Here is a 21,703-nt window from a genome sequence, read left to right as displayed (position 1 = left end):
ATCGAAAAGGTCCCTCCGTTACAAAGAGGAACAGGATTTTATTCAAGATTTTTCCTCATTCAAAAAAAGTCGGGAGAATGGCGCCCCATTCTCGACCTTCGCGCCCTCAACAAATACCTAAAGAAGTTATCCTTCCGAATGGTAACACTTCAAGAAATTCTACAATTGCTTTCGGCGGGGTATCACATGGCCACCCTCGACCTCCAAGACGCTTATTTTCATGTACCGATCCTACCCAGACACAGAACATTTCTACCGTTCAGAGTGGCTGTCAGAGACTTTAATTTCAAAGTCCTTCCGTTTGGTCTTCGTTCAGCACCCCGGGTATTTACAAAGGTCATAGCGCTATTGACCGCACACCTTCGTCTGCAGGGCATTCAAATTTTCCCTTACTTAGACGACTGCCTTATCAAGGCGAATTCTTTTCAAGCCACAACCGCACATGTGTCTGCTACTTTTCCAGTCTCTGGGTCTTTCCATAAATTTCGAAAAATCTCATCTGACTCCATCACAGAGAAAGACTTTTCTAGGAGCTACACTGGACACAAAGCTGACTCAGGCCTTTGTCTCAAAAGAAAGACAACTCAAGATCTGCAATCTCGCTCGCTTCTTGCTGTCAAGAGTGCGTTTCAGTCCGTTTGTAAAAGTCCTTCCTAGGGATGATTTCTTCTTGCATCCCTCTGATACCCAACTGCCATTACAGAATGAGGCCACTGCAAGAGGAACTCAGCCTTCAATGGCTCCAGATTTCGGGATCTTTCGAGGACATCGTTCGCATCACTCTTCGGATGCGGGAAACCTTTCATTGGTGGAGCCAAATAAAGAACTTAAGATAAGTATGTGCATTTCTGGTCGAAATGCCGGATTTCACCATAGCCACAGATGCTTCCCTCGAGGGATGGGGGCGCACCATCAAGGGATGAAAGTCAACGGCAGGTGGACTTTCCAGCAAAAGAGGTGGCATATCAACCTTCTGGAGTTACGAGCCATTTTCTTGGCTCTGAAATCATTTCGAACCATCATCAGAGGAACCTCCGTACTAATACGAACGGACAATACGACAAGTATGCATTACTTGAAAAAAACAAGGCGGGACAAAGTCAGCCCTACTATCTCAGCAAGCACAAGAGATTTGGGACTGGGTGATTCGTCACAAAATCAGCCTCACAGCTATTCATGTCCCAGGAGTCACCAATGTTCTGGCGGATTCCCTCAGCAGGTCCACAACATCCAACCACGAGTTGGAACTACATCAACCAACCTTAAGCAGAGTCTTTCGAGAGTGGGGGCACCCCGATCTTGACCTGTTTGCGACCAGCCAGAATCACAAATGCCCATCCTTTGCAAGCTGGGTTCCCCACAAAGACTCATTCGGAAATGCGTTTTCGATGAACTGGTCGCAGATATATGCCTACGCTTTTCCACCGATTTAGTTGGTTCCACGAGTCCTCTGCAAGATCAAGAAACAACCTTGCCGCATGATCCTCATAGCTCCCGGGTGGCCTCGCCAATACTGGTTTACGGAACTTCTCCTCTCGGAGTGCGAACCCATCCAGTTTCGGCCAATACCGAACCTTCTGTCCATCCAGAACGGACAAATCTGTCACCCGGACCCAGCATCGCTGAGATTACCGGCATGGCTCCTCCACACCTTGAATTCGCACACCTAAATATCCCTGCGGACTGTCAGGAAGTTTTGGCTAATGCTCGAGCACCTGCTACGATTAAAACTTTCAAGCTAAAATGGAAGAGGGTTTGCATGTGGTGTCAATCTGTCAATATCCACCCTATTCAGGCAAGACCAGAACAAATTTTACCGTTCTTTCTTCATTTAGCGAGATCCGGCCTCTCCCATTCTACTTTGAAGGTGTTCTTGGCGGCAATTTCAAGGTTTCGGCAGGATGATGCTAATTCTCTTTATTCAAATAGTCATTCAGCAATTCTTCAAGGGGTTGTTTTGGATGTTCCCCCCCTATTCGACGTCCACCTCCATCTTGGCACCTTAATGTAGTGCTAACACAACTAATGCGACACCCCTTCGAACCCATTCATAAAGTGGACAGTTCCTTTCTTGAAAGGTTTTTTTGCTATTGGCTCTGACATCAACAAGGAGAGTCAGTGACCTTCAAGCGTTCACTATTCATCCACCTTTTCTGCAATTTACATCGAAATCTGTAGTGCTGCGCACTAACCCAAAGTTCATGCCAAAAGTCCCTGCGGATTTCCATCTTAATGAACATATCATTTTAAATACATTTTTCCCAAATCCGCTCACAGCTGCGGAAAGGGCCTTGCATTCCCTTGACATCAGAAGATGTCTCAAGTTCTACTTACAACGGACAGCAACAATACGCAAATCAGACCAACTGTTTGTGGCATATGGTAGATTGCGCTACGGGCATTCTGTCCCAAAACCAACCATAGCTCGTTGGATTTCTGCTGCAATTTGCTTATGCCATGAACAAGCGGGTAGACCATTGCAGGCAACCCCAAGAGTGCACTCTACAAGAGCAGTTTCTTCATCTACCGCTCTTTTTGCCGGTGTGCCTCTTCACCAGATCTGTAGAGCGGCAACCTGGTCCAACAGACACACTTTTACCAGGCACTACTGTGTGGAAGCCTCAAGCGATGCAGATGCATCAGTGGGACAAGCTGTTCTCCGCAACCTTTTCAAAAAAGGTGAGCCTTTGTTCTCCCTCCTCCACTATGCTCTTTTCTATAAGACGCCTACTACATACTGTTCTATATCTTAACATTGTTCTGCATATATTGAACACAGATGTATTTATCTATGATTATACATTTTGATGATGTGTATTTACTATGCTACAAAAGGAGCGTCTTATGAGCATTATGTTCTGTACTGCTATCTACTCTGATTCAGGCATGTGAATCTATGAAAGACACCCTAAATACTGGAGAAGTACAATACTTACTTACCTGCAATCTGTGGTTCTCCAGTATTGGTGTCTTTCATAGATTCACATGCAACCCACCCTTCTCCCCTCAGAGGCTGGTTAGGCTATTATGCTTTGGTTCACTCCTGTCTGAGATCCTGAGCCTCTGAGGAGAACATTCTGGTGGGTGTTGTCGCCTGATTGGCTGCAGTTTGGACTGTACATAATGACTATGATAGTCATAAGTGTGGAAGTTTTTTCCTTGTAGCTTAGGCTACTTTACTTCCTGGTTTCATGTTACCAAGGTTTTTTGGTTATTATATGCATAATTATTGCTTTTTTATGTACCGTGGGACTCCCACTCCGACGACGGGGAAGGATTCAGGCATGTGAATCTATGAAAGACACCAAAACTGGAGAACCACAGATTACAGGTAAGTAACTATTGTTCTTCATGAGGTATTTAGGAAATTTTTTACTTGTAGTTCTATTCAGATTTATATGATATTATCGTACAGAACATACTATTTCCGTCATGCTCACAGTATTTGTACAGTCATAGCTGTATAATATTATATACCCACCTGGATTTATTGGATATGTATGTTTATATTTATAACCCTTGCTTTACTAATGTTTTTCCTTTTTTGGTAAAGACAACAGATATCGATGCTTACAGTTTCTATAGCATGGTTACTGTATATATATATATATATATATATATATATATATATATATATATTCACTGAAAAAACCATAGGTTTCACACATGTTATAGTTAGCGGAAATTTTACTGATAAAAAACCAATGAAATTCCCCCGTTATAGTTAGTGCAGGCAACTATAACTCACGCGACCGCAATCCTCTGCTGATGCTAATCCTGTATTTAGACACTTATTTGCCCATGTCTTCTTCCATACATTTTTAGCTATACATATATTACAAATATTTTTTTTTCATAAAGACACATATGTCATCAGCAGAAGATTGCGGTCGCGTGAGTTATAGTTGCCTGCACTAACTATAACGGGGGAATTTCATTGGTTTTTTATCAGGAAAATTTCGCTAACTATAACATGTGTGAAACCTATGGTTTTTTCAGTGAATTTGCAAGGTTTTTTAAATGCTAATTCCTAACTATAACGTGTGTGAAACCTATGGTTTTTTCAGTGAATTTGTACGGTTTTTTAAATGCTAAGTTACTTTACGCCATTCGTGGCGTGCGCGCCCACTTAACGCAGTTCGTTCCGTGCGCGCACGGTGCGCGCACAGTGAGCACGCGGTGCGCTTCGCGCACCGCGCGCCCACTTTACGCAGTTAGTGCCGTGCACGCACGGTGGGCACGCGGTGCCCACGTTACGCTAGATGGGCAATGTACGCACGATGCGCTTCGCGCACCGTGCGCACATGGAGGACATATGATGCACTTCGTTTTGAAAGGTAATATTTTAATTTTTCGTATATTTTAAAAGCCATGCACAAATGGTGCCCTTCGGGCACCATTTGCACACGGGGTGGAGAGAGTGTGGATAATTTTTTTTTTTATTATTATTTTTTTAAATATTTTAGTTTATCTCAGGTGTAATAAGCCATGCACAGTTGGTGCCCTTCGGGCACCGATTGCACACGGGGTGGAGAGAGTGTGGATAATTATTTTTTTTTTTTTTAATTTTTTACCGTACGCGTACGGTAAGCGTAATCGGCGAAATTAACGAAAAAATAAAAATTCCGTTTTTGGCCTTGGGGGATCTTTGGGGACTCCCTCAACATGGCTATGTGTGTGGGAGCTGTCTAAACAGCCCCTTTACATGTTTTTGGGCTTTATATTTTAAAAATCACTCTCAGTGCGAGAGAGAAAATGGCGGCCGCCGCTTCCTGGTTTCGGCCGATTCGAATGTTTACTTAGATCTAAGAGCCAATCAGAATCGCGCTCGCGCACGCCACCGTACGCGTACGGTAAGCGTACCGTAAGCGCACCGTAAGCTGGCTCAGATATATATATTGATTTAAAGGCTATTTTCTCAGAATGTACTGAACAGATTTACACCAAACCTACAAAAGGCACTTCCTTGACCTGAGGACTACCTCTCTGCCAAATTTCTAGTTATTCTGTTCAGCCGTTCGGGCTGTAGCCCTGTCTAAAGGTCCTATGGAAAAATGCATGGGAAAAACGCGTTTTGGGACCCCCCTTTTATCTCAGCCCCCGCTTGACGAATCCCCCCGAGACTTTCAGGGTAGGAGCGGAGCGTAGCGCCCCACCTATTTTGAAAAATTCGCGAGGATTCGTCGACCGGCGCCAAAGTTATTCAAAATAGAATGTTGCGGATTTCCTATGAAAACGTGGTCCTAACTATAACTACCTACTGGCGACCGCCAGTAGGTAATATACATATATACAGACAACATCCTCCGTTTACTGGGGGCCACCGACTCTGCAGGGTGGGCTCAAAGGTTGCAGGAGCGGAGAAGCCTGCATGTTCAATGCTTCAAAAGTAAAGCCCCACTCCGACTTCTGTGCAAACACAAAACTTTATTCGTCTGAAGCAGCATATATATAACTCAAGTCCTGACCGGTTTCGGCGTCACCACGCCTTGCTCACAGGTGAGTTCAATAATTACCATGTGGTCACGAGGCCATAGGATCAACTACAGCCCCCAGCATGCATCATCGTTGCTTTGTGATCACGAGGCATTGCTTAATATTCATTTTTTGCCCAAATAGCGTTTTATGAACAGTGTCCCAACAACGTACCAGATGAACTAACTATAACGGGGGCATTTCTAGGGTTTTGTACGAGGGAAATGTCCAGGTAACTATAACGCCCCTGAAACGTATGGTTTTTTAGGTCGAGGACTACCGGTCTGCCGAAAGGCAGAACCGGAAGTCGGAGATTTAATGACTTGGAGAAGAGGGGCTTGAACCAGCCCCTCTTCTCCCCTGTTCTCCATTGGCTGGCCTCTTGAATGCTGGCCAGCCACTGGAGAAGAGGTCAGTCACTCCGATCAGGCCCCGTCTTTTTCGGATCGGGGGGCGTGTTTTTTGCCGAAAGTCTCTTTATCTCCTCCAGCCAATGGCTGGAGGAGAGAAAAGACAAACACGCCCCCGAATCCGAAAATGCCGCTGCCTTTCTCCGAGGCATTTCTGGCTGACCTCGGAGAAAGGCGGCGGTGTTCAAGGCTTCCTCTCCCCCTGCATTGGCCAATCCTTTAAATGACCCTGTCTCAAACCCTTAAGCATTCACCCAGTTTAAAAAAAAAAATGATGGCGTCCTAGATACCTGGATTTTTTATGTTTCCAATTGTTCACGAAAGCGGCCTGCGTAATAGCACCTTACAAATAAAATTTTGCAGCGTACCGAACTGGCACTGCACTGCATGCAATTTGGACTTTTCATACCTGTAATACTGCATGCAACTTTGTGTTTTTGCTGTTCCACCTACATGGAGCTGTATACCTACATTATGTTTTTAATACAGAAGTTTCCAATAACTGGCGGAAGGGGCTGCCCCACTCAGAGGCCACAGCCCGCTGTGTGCTCCGCAGTGAGAATGTGCTCTAGCGCTGTCCACTGGTGCATAAACTCCCATTTATACACACGCACACAGTAATAGCTATGTACACACAGACACTGCTGGCTGCTAATCTGCTCCCGCTCCCGTCTGTGGGGATGGCAGGTGCACTAACAGTTGGCAGTCTTTGTGGGTCATTAGACAGCCGTATGTACGGAAAATGTAATGATATTATATCTGAAGACGAAGGGGCTTCTGAGCCGAACTTGGAGGAAAGAGCGAGAGAGAGAGTGCGGAGGGAGGACAGTGAGCGAGCGAGAAAGAGAGAGCAAGTGAGGACAGGGAACTAGAGAACAAAGGGGAAGGAGAAAGGGGATAGGAGGGGAGAGGCCGAGAAGAAGAAAAAAACAGGGAGAGTAAAAGAGGACAAGGAGAATGCATACGAGGTAGAAAAGAGCACACCATCGAGAGTACAGGGGGTGGGCAGACGAAGGAAAATCAAAGACGGGGGGGAGTGAAGGTATGCGGAGAGAAGTCGAAGAGGGAGCTGGGGTGAGAGAAGCGGAAAGAGAGCGAGGAAAGGCAGAATGAGGAGAAACAGAGAATATGGGAAAAGAAAGAGTGGGGAGAACAACAGACGGAGGGAAAGAGAAGAATACCTGCCAACCTGAAGAACAATCTCACATTGTGAGGAAGGGCGGGGCCTTAAAGGGGGTGGGGCTTCGTGCTGAGAAGTTCCTAAGAAGCCCTTTTGAACCATACCGCCCCAAGCTCCCTCCTCCCTAATAAAAAACAAGCATTTACAATGCAATGGTCTCGGCATTGATAAAGTTAGAGCTATTGGCATAGCTCATGACATTATTGTTGTGTATGGTTTTTTTTTAAACATTTAAAGAAACTGCAAAGTCAATGCTATTATTCACCTCGATAATCTCCACGGCTGCTCCGTCGTGTCGCGGTGCACACATTCCGGTGGGTTACATCTGCATCACAACAATTAGTGAGACCATTTCATATTTCGGGTACGAATTTCAACAAGAACCCACAAAAAACTGACCTTTGGCTACCAAGACATTTCAAATGTATTTAAAATATCGAAATAATTACGCGGCATCCGGATTGAGCAGGGTAAAGATTAATATTTTGTTGTTAAAATGAATATAAATAGCTCTTTGATCCTAGACAGAGCTGGTTTAAAAATAAAGATCACTGCCGGCACATAACACGCCGAAAGCCGGCTGCGAAACCTTCTGTATTCGGGTCTCAGAATCAGCGCTCTCCTAAATGGGCGCAGCGTTCATTGGTGCGGCAGGTGCAGTGACACCGGGGCCTCTGCCTTTAATCACTCAGTGGGCGGCGGGACGTTTTCATCGCTTCCTTGAGAGGCCAGCGCGCTCTTGCTACTATTAATCACAGTTCTAGCGCTGCCGGATGGGGCAGGAGCACCTCAGAGGGAGCCCAGCAGCGGCAGGGACACTGGTCAAGCCCGGCCCAAATGCAGACTGTGGATGCTGCTGGGTGAGTGCGCCTGTAGCAAAGAAACCAACTTCACCCCGTCCTGTCCAGCTCAAGTTCCACCTTAAAATACTATTATTGCTCATCCGGCGGTGCCTCAAGGGAGCCCCTGCTGGAAGCCCACGTCTTTATGTGAAAGCGCTATGTTTCTGTAGCTTGGGGCGCTCCAGACCTCTTTGCGTTATAGTTTGGTGAAATATTGCCAACACACGAAGTCCCAAAGTCCGCTTTTCATACATTTACTATTTTAGTCAAGTTGCCAGTTTCCCCTAAACCGTGATTCTCCATTCAAACCCTACACGCATTAATTGGCACGGATGAAAGGAGCGGTTAAGATTCGGACCTGCAGAGCACACCCAGCGGTGAGAGGCTGCCTCAGTGCGCTGTACTTTGTTGAGAGTTCAGCTCTGTGTAGCTGCTGGTTGGTAACAAGAGCTCGCTGTCTTAGGACCCCTTGAAGTAGAACCCCAGGCCTCAGGCACACAGAGACGTTCAGCGCCTGTGGGGGTGCACAGCGGCTGTTTTCGTTTCTATTAGTGTGTGCTGCTGTGTGTTTGTGTTTAGTGAAAGTGAGTGTGCAAAGCCCTGCAGGGGGCTGGGCGGGTGCTCGCGTCCAGCTGTGCTGTCTCCAGCAGGTACCGGGGAAGGGAGGTCTGACATGGGCTCCCTGGGTCACAGGGATGAGCTGGTCTCCGGCCAATGGCTGGCAGGGAGGAGGGCGCAGGAGGGGAGAGGGCGAGCCTTGGACTGACTGTCAATGGCTGGCAGGGAGGAGGGCGCAGGAGGGGAGAGGGCGAGCCTTGGACTGAGTGCCCGTCCCACCTTCCCTCACTCTCAGATGAACCATCTGTCTCTCCGTGTCCTAAGCACAGGCAGCAGAGGCAGGGTTAAGGTTATAGAAATGGGATCTGCTTTGTGTGATAATTCAAGAATTGAAATCCTTTATCCTTTGAGATTTGGGAATCATATTTCAGCCAGCAACATCACTTAGATAAAATGAAAGGGGTGTACGGGCAAAAATGCTTCACTCCTTAGCTAGAAATCTGTCAACCCACTTCTGGGGTAACATTGTACTGGTAAGCACTTCATCACGTGTAAACTGTTCAGGGTGCTCGTCTATAGTTCATCCTAGTAGTCTTGTCCTTATGTTATGCATAGTAACAGAATCAAAATCAGTTTTTAGGTCTCTTGTGTATGTGTGTGTGGCTCTGTGTGGGTGGCTTTTTTTGTAGGTGGCTCTATGCGTGGGTGGCTCTGTCTGTGTGTGGGTAACTCTGTGTGTGTGTGTGTGTGTGTGTGTAGGTGGCTCTGTGTGGCTGGCTCTATTTGTGTGCAGGTGGCTCCATGTGAATAGCTGTGTCGGTGGCTCTGTGTGTGTGGGTGGCTCTGTGTGTGTGGGTGGCTTTGTGTGTGTGGCTCTGTTTGTGGGTGCAAATGCAATAGGTCTCGCATTTGAGAGAGATTAAGCTATTGACATTGTAAATAACAATGCTGTTTCTTTAAATGTTTTAAAAACAAAAACATAAACAAAAATAATGTCATGAGCAATGCCAATAGCTCTAACTTTAACAATGCCGAGACCATTGCATTGTAAATGCTTGTTTAGTGAATTTCTAAGGTTTTTTAAGTGCCAATTCCTAACTATAACGTGCATGAAACCTATGGTTTTTTCAGTGAATTTCAAAGGTTTTTTAAATGCTAATTCTTATCTATAACATATCTCTAAAGCTATGATGTTTAATGATTTTCATTGGATTTCTAAATTTTTCTATTTCAGTGTGTCAATTCCTTTAATTGTTTTTTTTAAATACTTTAGCACCATTTTTTAAATTAATTCTTTTAAAAATTAAAAAATATATTTATTTTTTTGTAAATTGTAAAAAAAATTAAAATATTTTTAAATATTTTTAAAAATATTTTTAAAACTATATTTTCAAAACTTTATTTTATATATTTTTTCAATTTTTTTTGGATTCGCGCACCCTATGCGCACCGTTCTCGATCCTTGCGCGGAAGCATCCGCGTACCGTGTGCTTTGGGTACGTATTTTCGTGCGCGATTGCTATGCGACCAGTATGCGACTCCAAGCCTATACGCGAAACGTACAAAGCATGTTACGTGACGCTTGCGCGCTTCCACGATACGTCATATGCGTGATGTTTATTTCCCAAAAATTGCAGTTTTTTTCCTTTGGAGTCACGCACCCAACGCGTTAGGAACCGCGCACTGTACGCGAGAGAAATCGTGCACCCAACGCGTTAGGATGCGCGACTCCTAATTTTACTGTAAAAAAAAAAAAATAGCCCCTATCACTAATTTTTATTATCCCCGGGGTCCCCATCCCCCAGGGCTTATAAAAAAACGTTGGGGACCGTGGGGAGGAGCCTCAACGCCCCCACGGTCCCAGCCGGCTCCCCACGTCCTTCGGGAGCCGGCGTTGCTTTTCCACATTGGAAGCTGCTGACATGCAGCACCCCGTGTGGAAAAGCAATATCGTTAGGATTTTGAAAGAGAGAGCAGGTTTCCCTGCTCTCTCTTTCAAAATCCTAACGAAGTTTGCTATGAGAGGGTGGGAGACTCCCGCCCTCTCATAGCAAACAGTGTCCTGGGGGTGAGCGCCCCAGGACACTGTAGGAGCTGGCCCTGGGGGGTGGCGGTCCCCAGGGCCCTCCAGGGCTCCAGGAGGGGGGGCAACGCAGCCCCCCTCCCCATTAATTTTTTTAAATTTTGCCCCCGGGATTTGGCCCACCTTGGGGCTAAGTATTAACGAAGCGCAGAAGCCCGCGCTTTGGCCGGATCCGCGCACCCTGCGCGCATTCGCCGTTTAAAAAAAAAAAGGGGGGGCCCCAGGGGGTCCTTCTGGGACCCCCTAAGCAACACTAGAGGGTCAGAGTATTTCTACCCTGCCCCCTGTACATCTTTCACACACTTATTTCCCTTACTTAATCAGCCTCGCTTCTACCGAGGCACAAAATGGCTGCCAACAGTTCCTGGTTTCGAATGTAGACACACTTGACAGCCAATTAGCATTCAGCGCGTGATCGGGAGGGTGCGCGCTTGGTTCGCAGAGGGTGCGCTTATGGTGCACGGAGGGTGCGCGGATCCTCCTCGGCCATAGATATATCTATCTTTTTTAGTCTCATTTTCAGGAACTACTGAACGGATTTACACCATTTATGCAAAAGGCACGAGTCTGAACTGAGGACTACCTCCTTGCCAAATTTGGTGTAATTCCGTTCAGCAGTTCGGGCTGTAGCTGCGTCAACGGGTCCTACGGGAAATTGCATGGGGAAAACGCGTTTTGGGACCCCCCTTTTTTCTCTGCGCCCGCTTGACGAATCACCACGAACCTTTCAGGATAGGAGCGGACCGGACCTGGCCAAAAGTTTGGAAACTTTCGCGAAGATTCGTCAACCAGCGCCAGACTTATTGGGAATAGAATGTTGCGGATTTCCTGTGGAAAACAGGTCCTAACTATAACTACCTACTGGCGACTGCTAGTAGGTAATATATATGTGTGTACAGTTATATGCATTTATGTATTTATGTATCCTTTAACTCTATTTAACCTACTACTGCAAAGGTAAATTACTTTTACCCACCATCCTCTAAGGGTACAAACGTTTCATACAACACTGCTTGCTATTCTGATTCAAGCAAGTGAATCTATGAAAGATCCAATACTGGATGAGAAAATAAGTTACTTACCTTTAACTACAGTTATCCAGTATTGGTATCTTTCATAGATTTACATGCGACCCACCCACCTCCCCTAAGAGGCTTCTCGTACAGCCCGGGATTATTTATTTCCACTTGTGCTTAAAAAATCTGAGGGATCCAGCCTCTGTTGGGAGTGTTCTAAGAGGGTGCTGCCGCCTGATTAGTTATAGTTCAAGTTTGGTCCTTTTTTAAAAGGACATAGGCTATTAAAATGTCTTTGCTATGCCATTATAGCCTCTTATACTATTAGATACTGCTTTACTATTGTACCATGGGACTCCCACCTCGACGACGGGGAATGATTCAAGCATGTGAATCTATGAAAGTTACCAATACTGGATAACTGTAGTTACAGGTAAGTAATTCATTTTCTTCCTCTTTCCAGGAATTGCCATTGATAATCATAAGCAATTAATTGGCCTTTCCATGTGCAGGATCATGGAGCATTTTTTCAAAGAAAATTTATTTTATGTCCGATGAAGGCTTGTAGCCACAGGTTCCTTATCTTACAATATTCCGAGGCGTCAGAGCGGATCAAGACAATTTTTAGAAAGTTTCCTTGCAGGCCGGTAGGTGGCGTCGTTCTGCTCCGTGCGGCGTCGTCCATGCTGGCAATGACATGTGCAGTGCCTTTACAATAGCTACCCCAATGCGCTGACCTCAGTTCCTTCTTTTCCGCGCCATCAGCGCAAATCCGAACCAAGCTCCATTCATTCTTTTCTGACTGACTTCTGTTGACTTTTTGTTGAAGTTTAGTGTGCCTTTTCTTTTCCCAACTTTTTTCAGATATGTCCCTGAAGAAACCCACTGGGTTCAAACCTTGTGGCTTCTGTCATCGACAGATGTTGGTGACGGACATCCACTTAGTATTTCTGTGATGCCTGGAGAGGGACCACAACTCCATGTCATGTGTGAAGTACAAGACCATTAACCCCAAGGGATACTGATTTTTCAGACTCTATCTTGGATTTCGATGAGGCTGACTCTTAGGCTGTGGAGTGTCATCGGCTCTTGCATCCTGTTTGTAAAACATGGTATATTTGGGCTCTGCAGTGGGGCTTGAAGACCCAGTGGGCACACTATCGGGGAACCCTCTCTGTCCTGTTCCAGATATTGGAGGTAACTGCAAAAGTTCTGAAGAGGTGGCTCGTGGACCACAAGTGAGTCAGCCGCATACATTTCTCTTTTCCCCACCCTGGGGGCTCACAGTGGTGTCAGATGTGTCACTCCTGGGCTAGGACAGCCATCTGGGAGAGGTTGAGATCAGAGGACTCTGGTCTATTGCGAAGTCCGGGCTTCACATCTACCTGCTGGAACTATGAACGATTCGATTAACAATGAAAGCCTTTCTACCCTCCATCAAGAGAACGCTGGTGCAAGTGTTCACGGTCTACCCCCCCGCCATGTGATACTGCAACAAACAGGGCGGATGGGCTTTTGCACTCTTTATCAAGAGGCTCTTTGCCTCTTGAAATGGCTGGAATGTCAGTGCATTTCCCTGGTGGTGCAACACCTGGCAGTTTCTATGAACACTAGAGCAGACAAACTCAGCCAATCGATGCTTAGCGGATCACAAATGGCGTCTTCATCTGGAGGTAGTGTAAGGTTTCCTCCGAGATTGGAGAGATCCTTGGTTAGATCTATTCGCAACTGTAGAGAACACGCAATGTCAGCACATTTTGTGTGCTGGAGTTTACAAGGTGGTTAGTGCTTGGAAACTTATTAGTTAGAGAAGCTCAGGGCTCCTGTGCAGTTTTCTGCCAAAACTACTTCTGTCCAGAGTTCTCAAGAAGATCAAGAACGACATAGTCCAAGTCATTTTAGTGGCTCCGGACTGGGCATGGGAGAGTATGCTATTTCAGAGTCCTGAACATGAGCGTCTGTCCTCTAGTCATGTTGCCCATTTGGAAGGAGCAACATGGCAGGGTATTTAACCCCAACCTGTCCACTCTCCATCTTCATGCCTAGAGATTGAGTGGCAACAGTTGGGGGTGTTGGATCTCCTTCCCGAAGGAAGGGATGTAATTCTGGCAACCAGGCATTCTTGTACTAAAACCATCTGCGTCTACCAATGGGACACGTTTGTGGCTGTGTGTACATTAAAAACAGTGACCCTCTTTCTGCGCTCTTATCTGAAGTTCTCCTTTTCGTATTTTCTCTGCTCCGGCAGGGCTTTGCTTTGGACATAGTAAAAGGTTATCTGTCTGCCATTTCCGCTTTTTATTGGTTGCCGGATCTATCTTCCCTGTTTCTCACCTTTCTTATGTGTTTGCCTTTTGAGCCGATGCACAGTTGCCCTCTGCAACTCCTAACTATGAAAATTGTCTTCGTTGTGGCGATAATATCTGCCAGGAGGGTTAGCAAATTGCACCCACTTTCCGTTAACCCCATGTATACTTCCTTTTTCCCAGATAACCTGGTTATTAGAACCCGGGCTTTCTTTTTGCCAAAAGTGGCCACACCCTTTCACGTTGGGCAAAGCATCACTCATCCTACCCTTTTTTTCCCTGCCTCATTCTTCTAAAGAAGAGGACCGACTCCACAGTCTGGATCCAAAAAGAGTGTTATCTTTCCATATTGATATAGATATTGATCGTATCAAAGAATTCAAGGTGGACGATCAACTGTTCGTATGATATGTGGGGCAAAGAAAGGGAAGGCAATTCAAAGGTGTACCATCTCTCAATGGATACTCCTTCTGTATTAAGATCTCCTACTCCGTGGCCAAAAAAAAGCCCCTAAGGGCTTAAGAGCTCACTCCACTAGGCCTACTGCTGCGACCACCATGTTAGTTAGAGGAGTCCCAGTCATGGGCATCTGTCAAGCAGCTATGTGCCGGTGTTCACAGACAACACCACCGCCATGTGGTATTGCAACAAACAGGGCGGGGTGGGGTCGTGGGCCCTTTGTCAAGAGGCTCTGCGCCTTTGGACATGGCTGGAACACCAGGGCATCACCCTGGTGGTTCAACATCTGGCGGGCTCTCTGAACGCCAGAGCAGACGAACTCAGCCGCCGGTGCATGATGGATCACGAATGGCATCTGAACTCGGACGTGGCGCAAGGTCTCTTTCGGCAGTGAGGAGAGCCTTGGTTAGATCTATTCGCCACCGAAGAGAACGCGCAATGTCAGCAGTTCTGCGCGTTGGAATTTCCAAGGCAGCACTCGCTCGGAGACGCTTTTCGTCGCGAGTGGAGTTGCAGTCTGTTGTACGCCTTTCCGCCTATACCACTTCTGCCCAGAGTGCTGAAGAAGATCAGGCGCGACTGGGCCCAAGTTATCTTAGTGGCTCCGGATTGGGCACGAAGATTCTGGTATCCCGAGCTACTCAGTATGTCAATCGATCCCCCGATACGACTGCCTCTTCAGGAGGACCTTCTGTCGCAGCAGCAGGGGACGGTCCTCCACCCGAACCTGTCCAGCCTCCACCTCCATGCGTGGAGATTGAGCGGCGGCAGTTGATGCCATTTGACTTGCCTCCTGAAGTCTGTGATGTCATTCTGGCAGCCAGGCGTCCCTCCACAAAGACGGTATACGCCTGCCGGTGGAACACATTTGTGGCATGGTGCACAGCAAAGGCTGTGGATCCCCTTTCCGCCCCTCTTTCTGAGGTTCTCCTCTTTCTTATTTCTTTGGCCCAGCAGGGCTCTGCTTTGGGCACCTTGAAAGGTTATCTTGCTGCTATCTCTGCCTTCTTACGGCTTCCTGATCAGCCTTCTCTTTTCAAGTCCCCTGTTGTTTCCCGTTTTCTCAAAGGCATTACTCACATGTTCCCTCCTGTCCCCTTCGTAATGCCTCAGTGGGACTTGAATCTTGTTCTGACCTTTCTGATGTGCGCTCCTTTTGAGCCTCTTCACAATTGTCCCATTCGTCTTCTTACACTGAAACCTGCTTTCCTGGTAGCTATCACCTCGGCTAGACGGGTGAGTGAGCTCCAGGCTCTGTCATCTAAGCCTCCCTTTCTTTCTGTTCATCCGGACAAGGTTGTCCTCCGGACTCGTTCTTCTTTTCTACCAAAAGTGGTGACCCCCTTTCACATCTGGCAATCTGTCACGTTGCCCACCTTCTTTCCGCCTCCGCATCCTTCAAAAGAGGAAGAGAGGCTCCACCGTCTGGACCCAAAACGGGCGCTGTCGTTTTATTTGGACCGCACCAAACAGTTCCGGGTGGACAACCAACTTTTTGTTGGATACGTAGGAGCTAAGAAGGGGAAAGCGGTACACAAACAGACCATCTCTCGGTGGGACGTGTTGTGTATTAAACTTTGTTACTCCTTGGCAAAAAAGGACCCTCCTGTTGGGTTGAGGGCCCATTCCACCCGGGCCACAGCGGCGACTACTGCCCTGGGCCGGGGAGTTCCCTTGCAGGACATCTGTCAGGCAGCGACTTGGGCTTCACTGCACACGTTTGCCAAGCACTATTGCCTGGACAGCCAAGTCCGGAGAGATGGCTACTTTGGCCGTTCTGTTCTCCAGGACTTTCTGGTGTGATCTTGGTTCGCAGACCCACCACCGGGATTGGTATTGCTGGGGTATCTATTCTAAGGTGAGGAATCTAACTAACGTGTTTCTTTCAAATGAACAAGTTACTTACCTTCGGTAACGATGTATCTGTAAGAAACATTGGTTAGTTAGATTCCTCACCGACCCACCCATCCTCCCCGTTCTGCGAACTGACATCTAGGGTTAAGGCTATCCTTTTCAGGGCCCTAGATTTTTTTGCACCAGTGTCGGTCTCTTGCATGGCTCTGCGTTCCTGGCGCGGAAAGCTATGTACAAGAACTGACGTCAGCGCGCGAGGGCGGCGTCTAAGTACTCCGACTACGTCATTCCCGCGCACGACGCCAACGACGGACGCGGAGCCGCAGACGACGCCTAGCGGACGCGCAAGGGGTATTGCTACAAAAATCTTTCCGGATCCAGCCGGACGCCTGGGGATATTCTAAGGTGAGGAATCTAACTAACTAATGTTTCTTACAGATACATCGTTACCGAAGGTAAGTAACTTGTTCTTCTGACTCCAAACAAAAGATGTGAGATAATGGAATTAAAGAGAAGGCTAACGGAGCAGTTTAACAGGAACACCGTATGCTTGACTGGAGAGATCCAGAGTTGTGACTTGTGACACAGGTCATCTGAGATCACTGACCATCTTAATTCCTAAAACGCATCTGAAGGTAGTGGTATGGAGGAGTGGTAAAGGAGTGCCACCACTCTACCCAGGTACAGTGGTAAAGCTGTGTAATGGATATTTAAATATGACTGTCTGATTTGATTGGGTGTGTTTTCATACTACTTGTCTTTTAATTGTCCGGTCACACTCTGCTTTTTAGTATTTTGTTTGCTTCTAAAGCCCCCTGGGACCACGCATTTTCATTGCTAGTTCAACCCCTCATCTTAGTGACGAACCAGTGGCTCTCCTTTGACTCAGGTGAGGTAGTCTCTCACTTGTAAGCAGTATCCCACTGCTGTTTGGACAGGCAGCTTTGTTTGTGGTACAAGTCTTGCAAGTGGTACTAAGGTAAGGTAATGTGGATCTCTGGACTCCGTTGCAGGTTTAAACCTTTCAGATGATGTTGGAGGAGAGTGCTGTATAGATGGTGACATTCCCTGTTAAATTGACTGCTGACGTTACCTTTGAGCAGTTTGATGAATTTGGTAAACTGTAGTTAAGAGTTAATTAAACATTGTCATCATTCTCCTTGGCTGAATATGTGCTGTTTAATTTCAGATGCGTTGTGTGTATGTGTGATTTTGAGTCGAGGCAACTACTTCGAGTCCTTCCCTGCAACCACGAGTTCCATGCCAAGTGTGTTGACAAATGGCTAAAGGTAAAAACTAAAAAAGAACGCAATTTGATACTGTTAATGAAACCCTTTATTACATAAATGGTAATTTCTCCACACTGTAGAGGGCTTTTTTTAGCTTTATTTGCAATATCTTGACATAGTTTTTTCTTTTTAGTACACACTGACAAAATGTTAAACTGGTATGCAAAAGTCAAGACACCACGCATGAGTGTTATTTTTTCATGAAGGACAATTTATTCTAACTTAATAAACCATATTTTCCAGTTTGTCTTATTCGTGTTGCTCTTGGGTTTTTGTGCTTTAAGCCCCATTTTTTTGCATAAAGGATTATAGTTTATTAAAAGGACTATATCTTATTTTTGGCAGGATGGGTCTTGAGATTTGGTGCAGCTTAACTTTATACAGAGAACCAGGCACCTGTCAGCTGACAGAGGAGCCATTAAAAGCTTTATTGCTAGATCCAAGGGTTCTAGACGACTGAAATGTTAAAGATAATTTTTCGTATAGTCTATTACTTTCCTAAACACCGCTATGGGACATTAAAGCAGGGTTTTAAGAATTCTTGTTAAGAGCAGAAGCCGATGTATCTTGTTAGAGAATTGTATGAGCTTTTCTAGATAAATTAGCCATCGCCTTGTCTAACCAATTTTGAATAACTGGTAGTTTTTTAGGTTGCCTTTAGAAGAGCCATTCAACAAGGAGATAATGTCATCCAGTTTCACACCCATGATCGGACTTGCTATTTTAGCACGATCCCTCCCTTCAGGGAAAATGGGACCTCCAGTCTTCATGCCTTCTAAATTAACTTTGTAATTTAAACTAGTAGTTGGAAGACATTATACAGTTCATGGGTCCATGAATACACAAGAGTAAATAAAATATGTTAAACCAAGTCTTCAATCTGGATTTCTCAACAGCCCAGTCTACAAAAACCTGCCTTATTCTTATTCAGAATGAGGCAGTCCACATGCATCTGCACGGGTATCTTAGCAAATTCATCCTCTCTTTTCTTTGAGAATTTATGTGAGGGATTGAAACCGTTTGGGTCTTGTCTGCACCATTTTGGAATTGTAATTCAATCAATTCAATTCTTTATTCAGATAGATACATATCCATAAAAGCACAAATCGCATTTCAGCACATAAAAAATAAACAATTGCATCATAATAGGATATTTACAATCCGGTAAGTTAAAACATTATTCATAAAGTGCACATAGTTTTGCGGGCTCCCACAGCAATTTTCAGAAAGGCACCTACTCGGAAGGCCAATTCATGATCTTCCAGAAGGAGAATAGATCTATATGGGGTTTCGAGATGAAAAAAATGGGGTATTGGGAGCCATTTAGCATACTTAATATAAAACTTACAAAACAATAGAAAATGTAGTGTAGATTGCTCACCCAGGCATGGCAAAAGGTCGAAGTTGACGTGGAAGCCGAGAGGGAAACAGAGGAATAGGTTCCCGGTGCCCGCTTTTAAGCGAAAGAGGAGTCCCCTCTCCCACCGGCCAATGGGTTTTGTAAGATAGCTAGCCAGCTGATAAGAGGTGTTCTCAATCGACAGGAAAGCAGCTACAGTTGGTTTCTTCGACTCCCTGTCTAGTCTTACCTTGCTGTAATGTGTAAAGTGCTGTGCGTACATCTCTTTAGCTAACAGTGTCTACCTCATTTGGACTTGTGAAAATATATTCCTAATTAACCCTGCTTAGGCTTGAGCGCACCTCTGCTAGCCACGGCATGTCCATTCCCTTTTCACAAGTAAGGGAGTCTCCTATAATCTCCCGTGTGAGAGTTGCCGCTTGATTTTTCCAAATGGCTAGCCAGAATAAGGCAGGCCGTGCCTATATAATCTTCGATGTAATGAAGATTCAATTCACTATGGCAAACATATTGTGACGTGGAGATTGGGACACCCACATCTTTCTGGCAAAACCTGTTTTCCTCACGCTGGGTACTGCAGCACCTACAAAATGCCCCAGACGTCCGTGCCATAAGTTGCTGTAGGGATGCACTGAAATATAAAAATAATTTTAATTACTTGAACGGCCCCTGTCATCCTTGGTTGTGGAAGGGCGAGAACCGAGTTAATGACTTTGGTAAACTTGTTCCTGCAAAAGGCCATGTGCTCAGACCAGGAACCGTTAGCAGCGAAACAGACCCCAAATAGGGGAAAGTGCTAATGCGTTGTAAACTCTGGTTGCCCGCGGAAATAGAGTTTAAAAGACGCTTCCTTGGTCCACAAGCCACTATAAAAGATTTTTTTAAATTAGTTAGTGGCCATAAAATCAACAAAATGCTGTACTAAAAGACATAGGGCATTAGGTGTGCGGCCCGTTAAAACCGAGTCATCGGCGTATAATTGTGTGGGGAGTATATTACCATTAACTCTGGGGACATCATTGGTTAACTCAATCAAGATTTTGTGTAAGTTATTGATATACATGATAAAAAGTAAGGGGGCCAAGACACATCCCTTCTGACCCCTCTGCCAACCCTGACGTCGTTAGAGACCTCACCCCCACTGTTAATCCTGACTGGAGCTCTGAGATCCTTGTGTAGGTGTGTTAAGAAGTGTACCAGGGCCTTGTCTAACCCATAGTCTAATAGGGTTGACCACAGCCGTGATGGATTTACATATTCGAAGGCTGAGGTCAAATCCATAAAGACCAGGTAAATGGGTGACTTCTGAGTAATGGTGTTTTCCCTATTATTAAATTAAGGTTCTCATCCAGGGGATACTCCTCAATAGTCATAATCTATGAATAATCCCCGCCCACGTGCGGGATCCCGGAGCATATAGAAAATACATATATATACATATATGTGAAAAACATATACATGCAGCCTAAAATGTTTCAAACATGGCAAAAATGCTGAAAATTACATAGGTTTGCATTGTAGTATCCCTAACCCATAAGGAAAAAAGAAAGCACTAAGCCAATTGTTACACAACAATGCTTTATTGCCATAATGCAAACTTGTAATTGCAGGCATTTGCCTGTAGGCTGCAGTAGAGTATCAAGAAAACAAAGAAAACTGATACCTTGCCTTTAAGGCATTAGAGTAGGGGGACCGTGCCTTTAAGACCTGCAGGAGATCCCTTGCTCCCCTGATGCACCACAGGTGACAGTTAGGTCAGTTCTATTTTCCGGCTCCTTCTATGAGGATCCTGGAGCTTGAGCTCTTCAGTTTTTTGACTGAAAGTTTTTTTTCTTCAGATTTTCTCAGAAAATTCGACATTTTCTAACTTCTGAAAGCTTATTCTGCTGGGTTGTTAGTATAATTCTAATTTCTTCCAGTCAGAATGCCTGCTTTATTTAGTAAATGCCCTTCCTGTGGTAATAAGATGGCACTGGCAGATCCACACTCTGTGTGTATTGTGTGTTTTCCACCTTCACACAATCCTGACCAGTGCCCCCACTGCCAGAAATTTTCCAGGCGCACTCTACGCTATAGAGAGCGCATAAAACTACATGCACAGCTGGAGAAGGAAAGAAGCCGTCATGAAGGTGACCATACATCCTTCAAAACACCCTCTTCAGCCAAACGACATCAAAAACAGCGACATTCCACCTCTCCTGATCCCAGAAAGACCAAGGTTCCAGGAGATTCGCCGTTGACGTCGAAGTCACCATCTAAAAGACCCAGGCTTTCTTGATACCTTACATCATCGAACAGCTCCCAGGCCATTACTTCCTTTGGTGCCAGGACTGTTGGAGCCAGCTATGGCCACATTTCTCACTCCTGATGATGTAAAGGCCTGGAAGGCCGTCTGCCTGCACGTTCAGGGTTCCTGGCAGATGGACTGCGATGATTGAAAGGCCTCTCGCTAGCAGCCACCGCCAAATGGACTGAGCTTCCAGAGACAGGACTCGTGACTTGGTGCCTCCTTGCTTGTTCAGATAGAACATAGTTGTTGTGTTGTCTGTCTGAATCTGAGTGTGGCTGGTTTGAAGAGACGAATACAGGGATTTGAGAGCCAGATGGACTGCTCGTAGCTCCAAGAAGTTTGTGATAACTTCTTTCTGTATTGGAGCAGAGACCTTGTACTTGAAGCTGGCCCATATGAGCACCCCAGCCCTGCATTGAGGCATCTGTGACCACTGTCCGTGTTGGAGGCGTCTGATGGAAAGGAACTCCTTGCAGCAGATGAGAGCGTTTCATCCACCATCTGATGGAGTCCCTGGCCGCTTGGTGGAGAGAGACAAGATCTTCCCAGCGACCTGACCTCTGCGACCATTGATCTTCGAG

General features: G+C 45.8%; 1 protein-coding gene across 1 annotated transcript in view; it reads left to right on the top strand.

The window, feature by feature from the left end:
• Positions 1-21,703, top strand: part of RNF38 (ring finger protein 38) — a 655,055-nt gene that overhangs the window by 575,579 nt on the left and 57,773 nt on the right. The window contains exon 11 of the mRNA XM_085641112.1: positions 17,373-17,472. Within this exon, the coding sequence (XP_085497238.1) occupies positions 17,373-17,472 (100 nt within the window). The remainder of the gene's footprint in view (positions 1-17,372; positions 17,473-21,703) is intronic.

The sequence above is a fragment of the Triturus cristatus genome, chromosome 2_2, assembly GCF_964204655.1.
Source record: "Triturus cristatus chromosome 2_2, aTriCri1.1, whole genome shotgun sequence".
NCBI lineage: Eukaryota > Metazoa > Chordata > Amphibia > Caudata > Salamandridae > Triturus > Triturus cristatus.
Note: the sequence above shows the minus strand (reverse complement) of the source record. Positions and strands in the feature narration are given on the sequence as shown.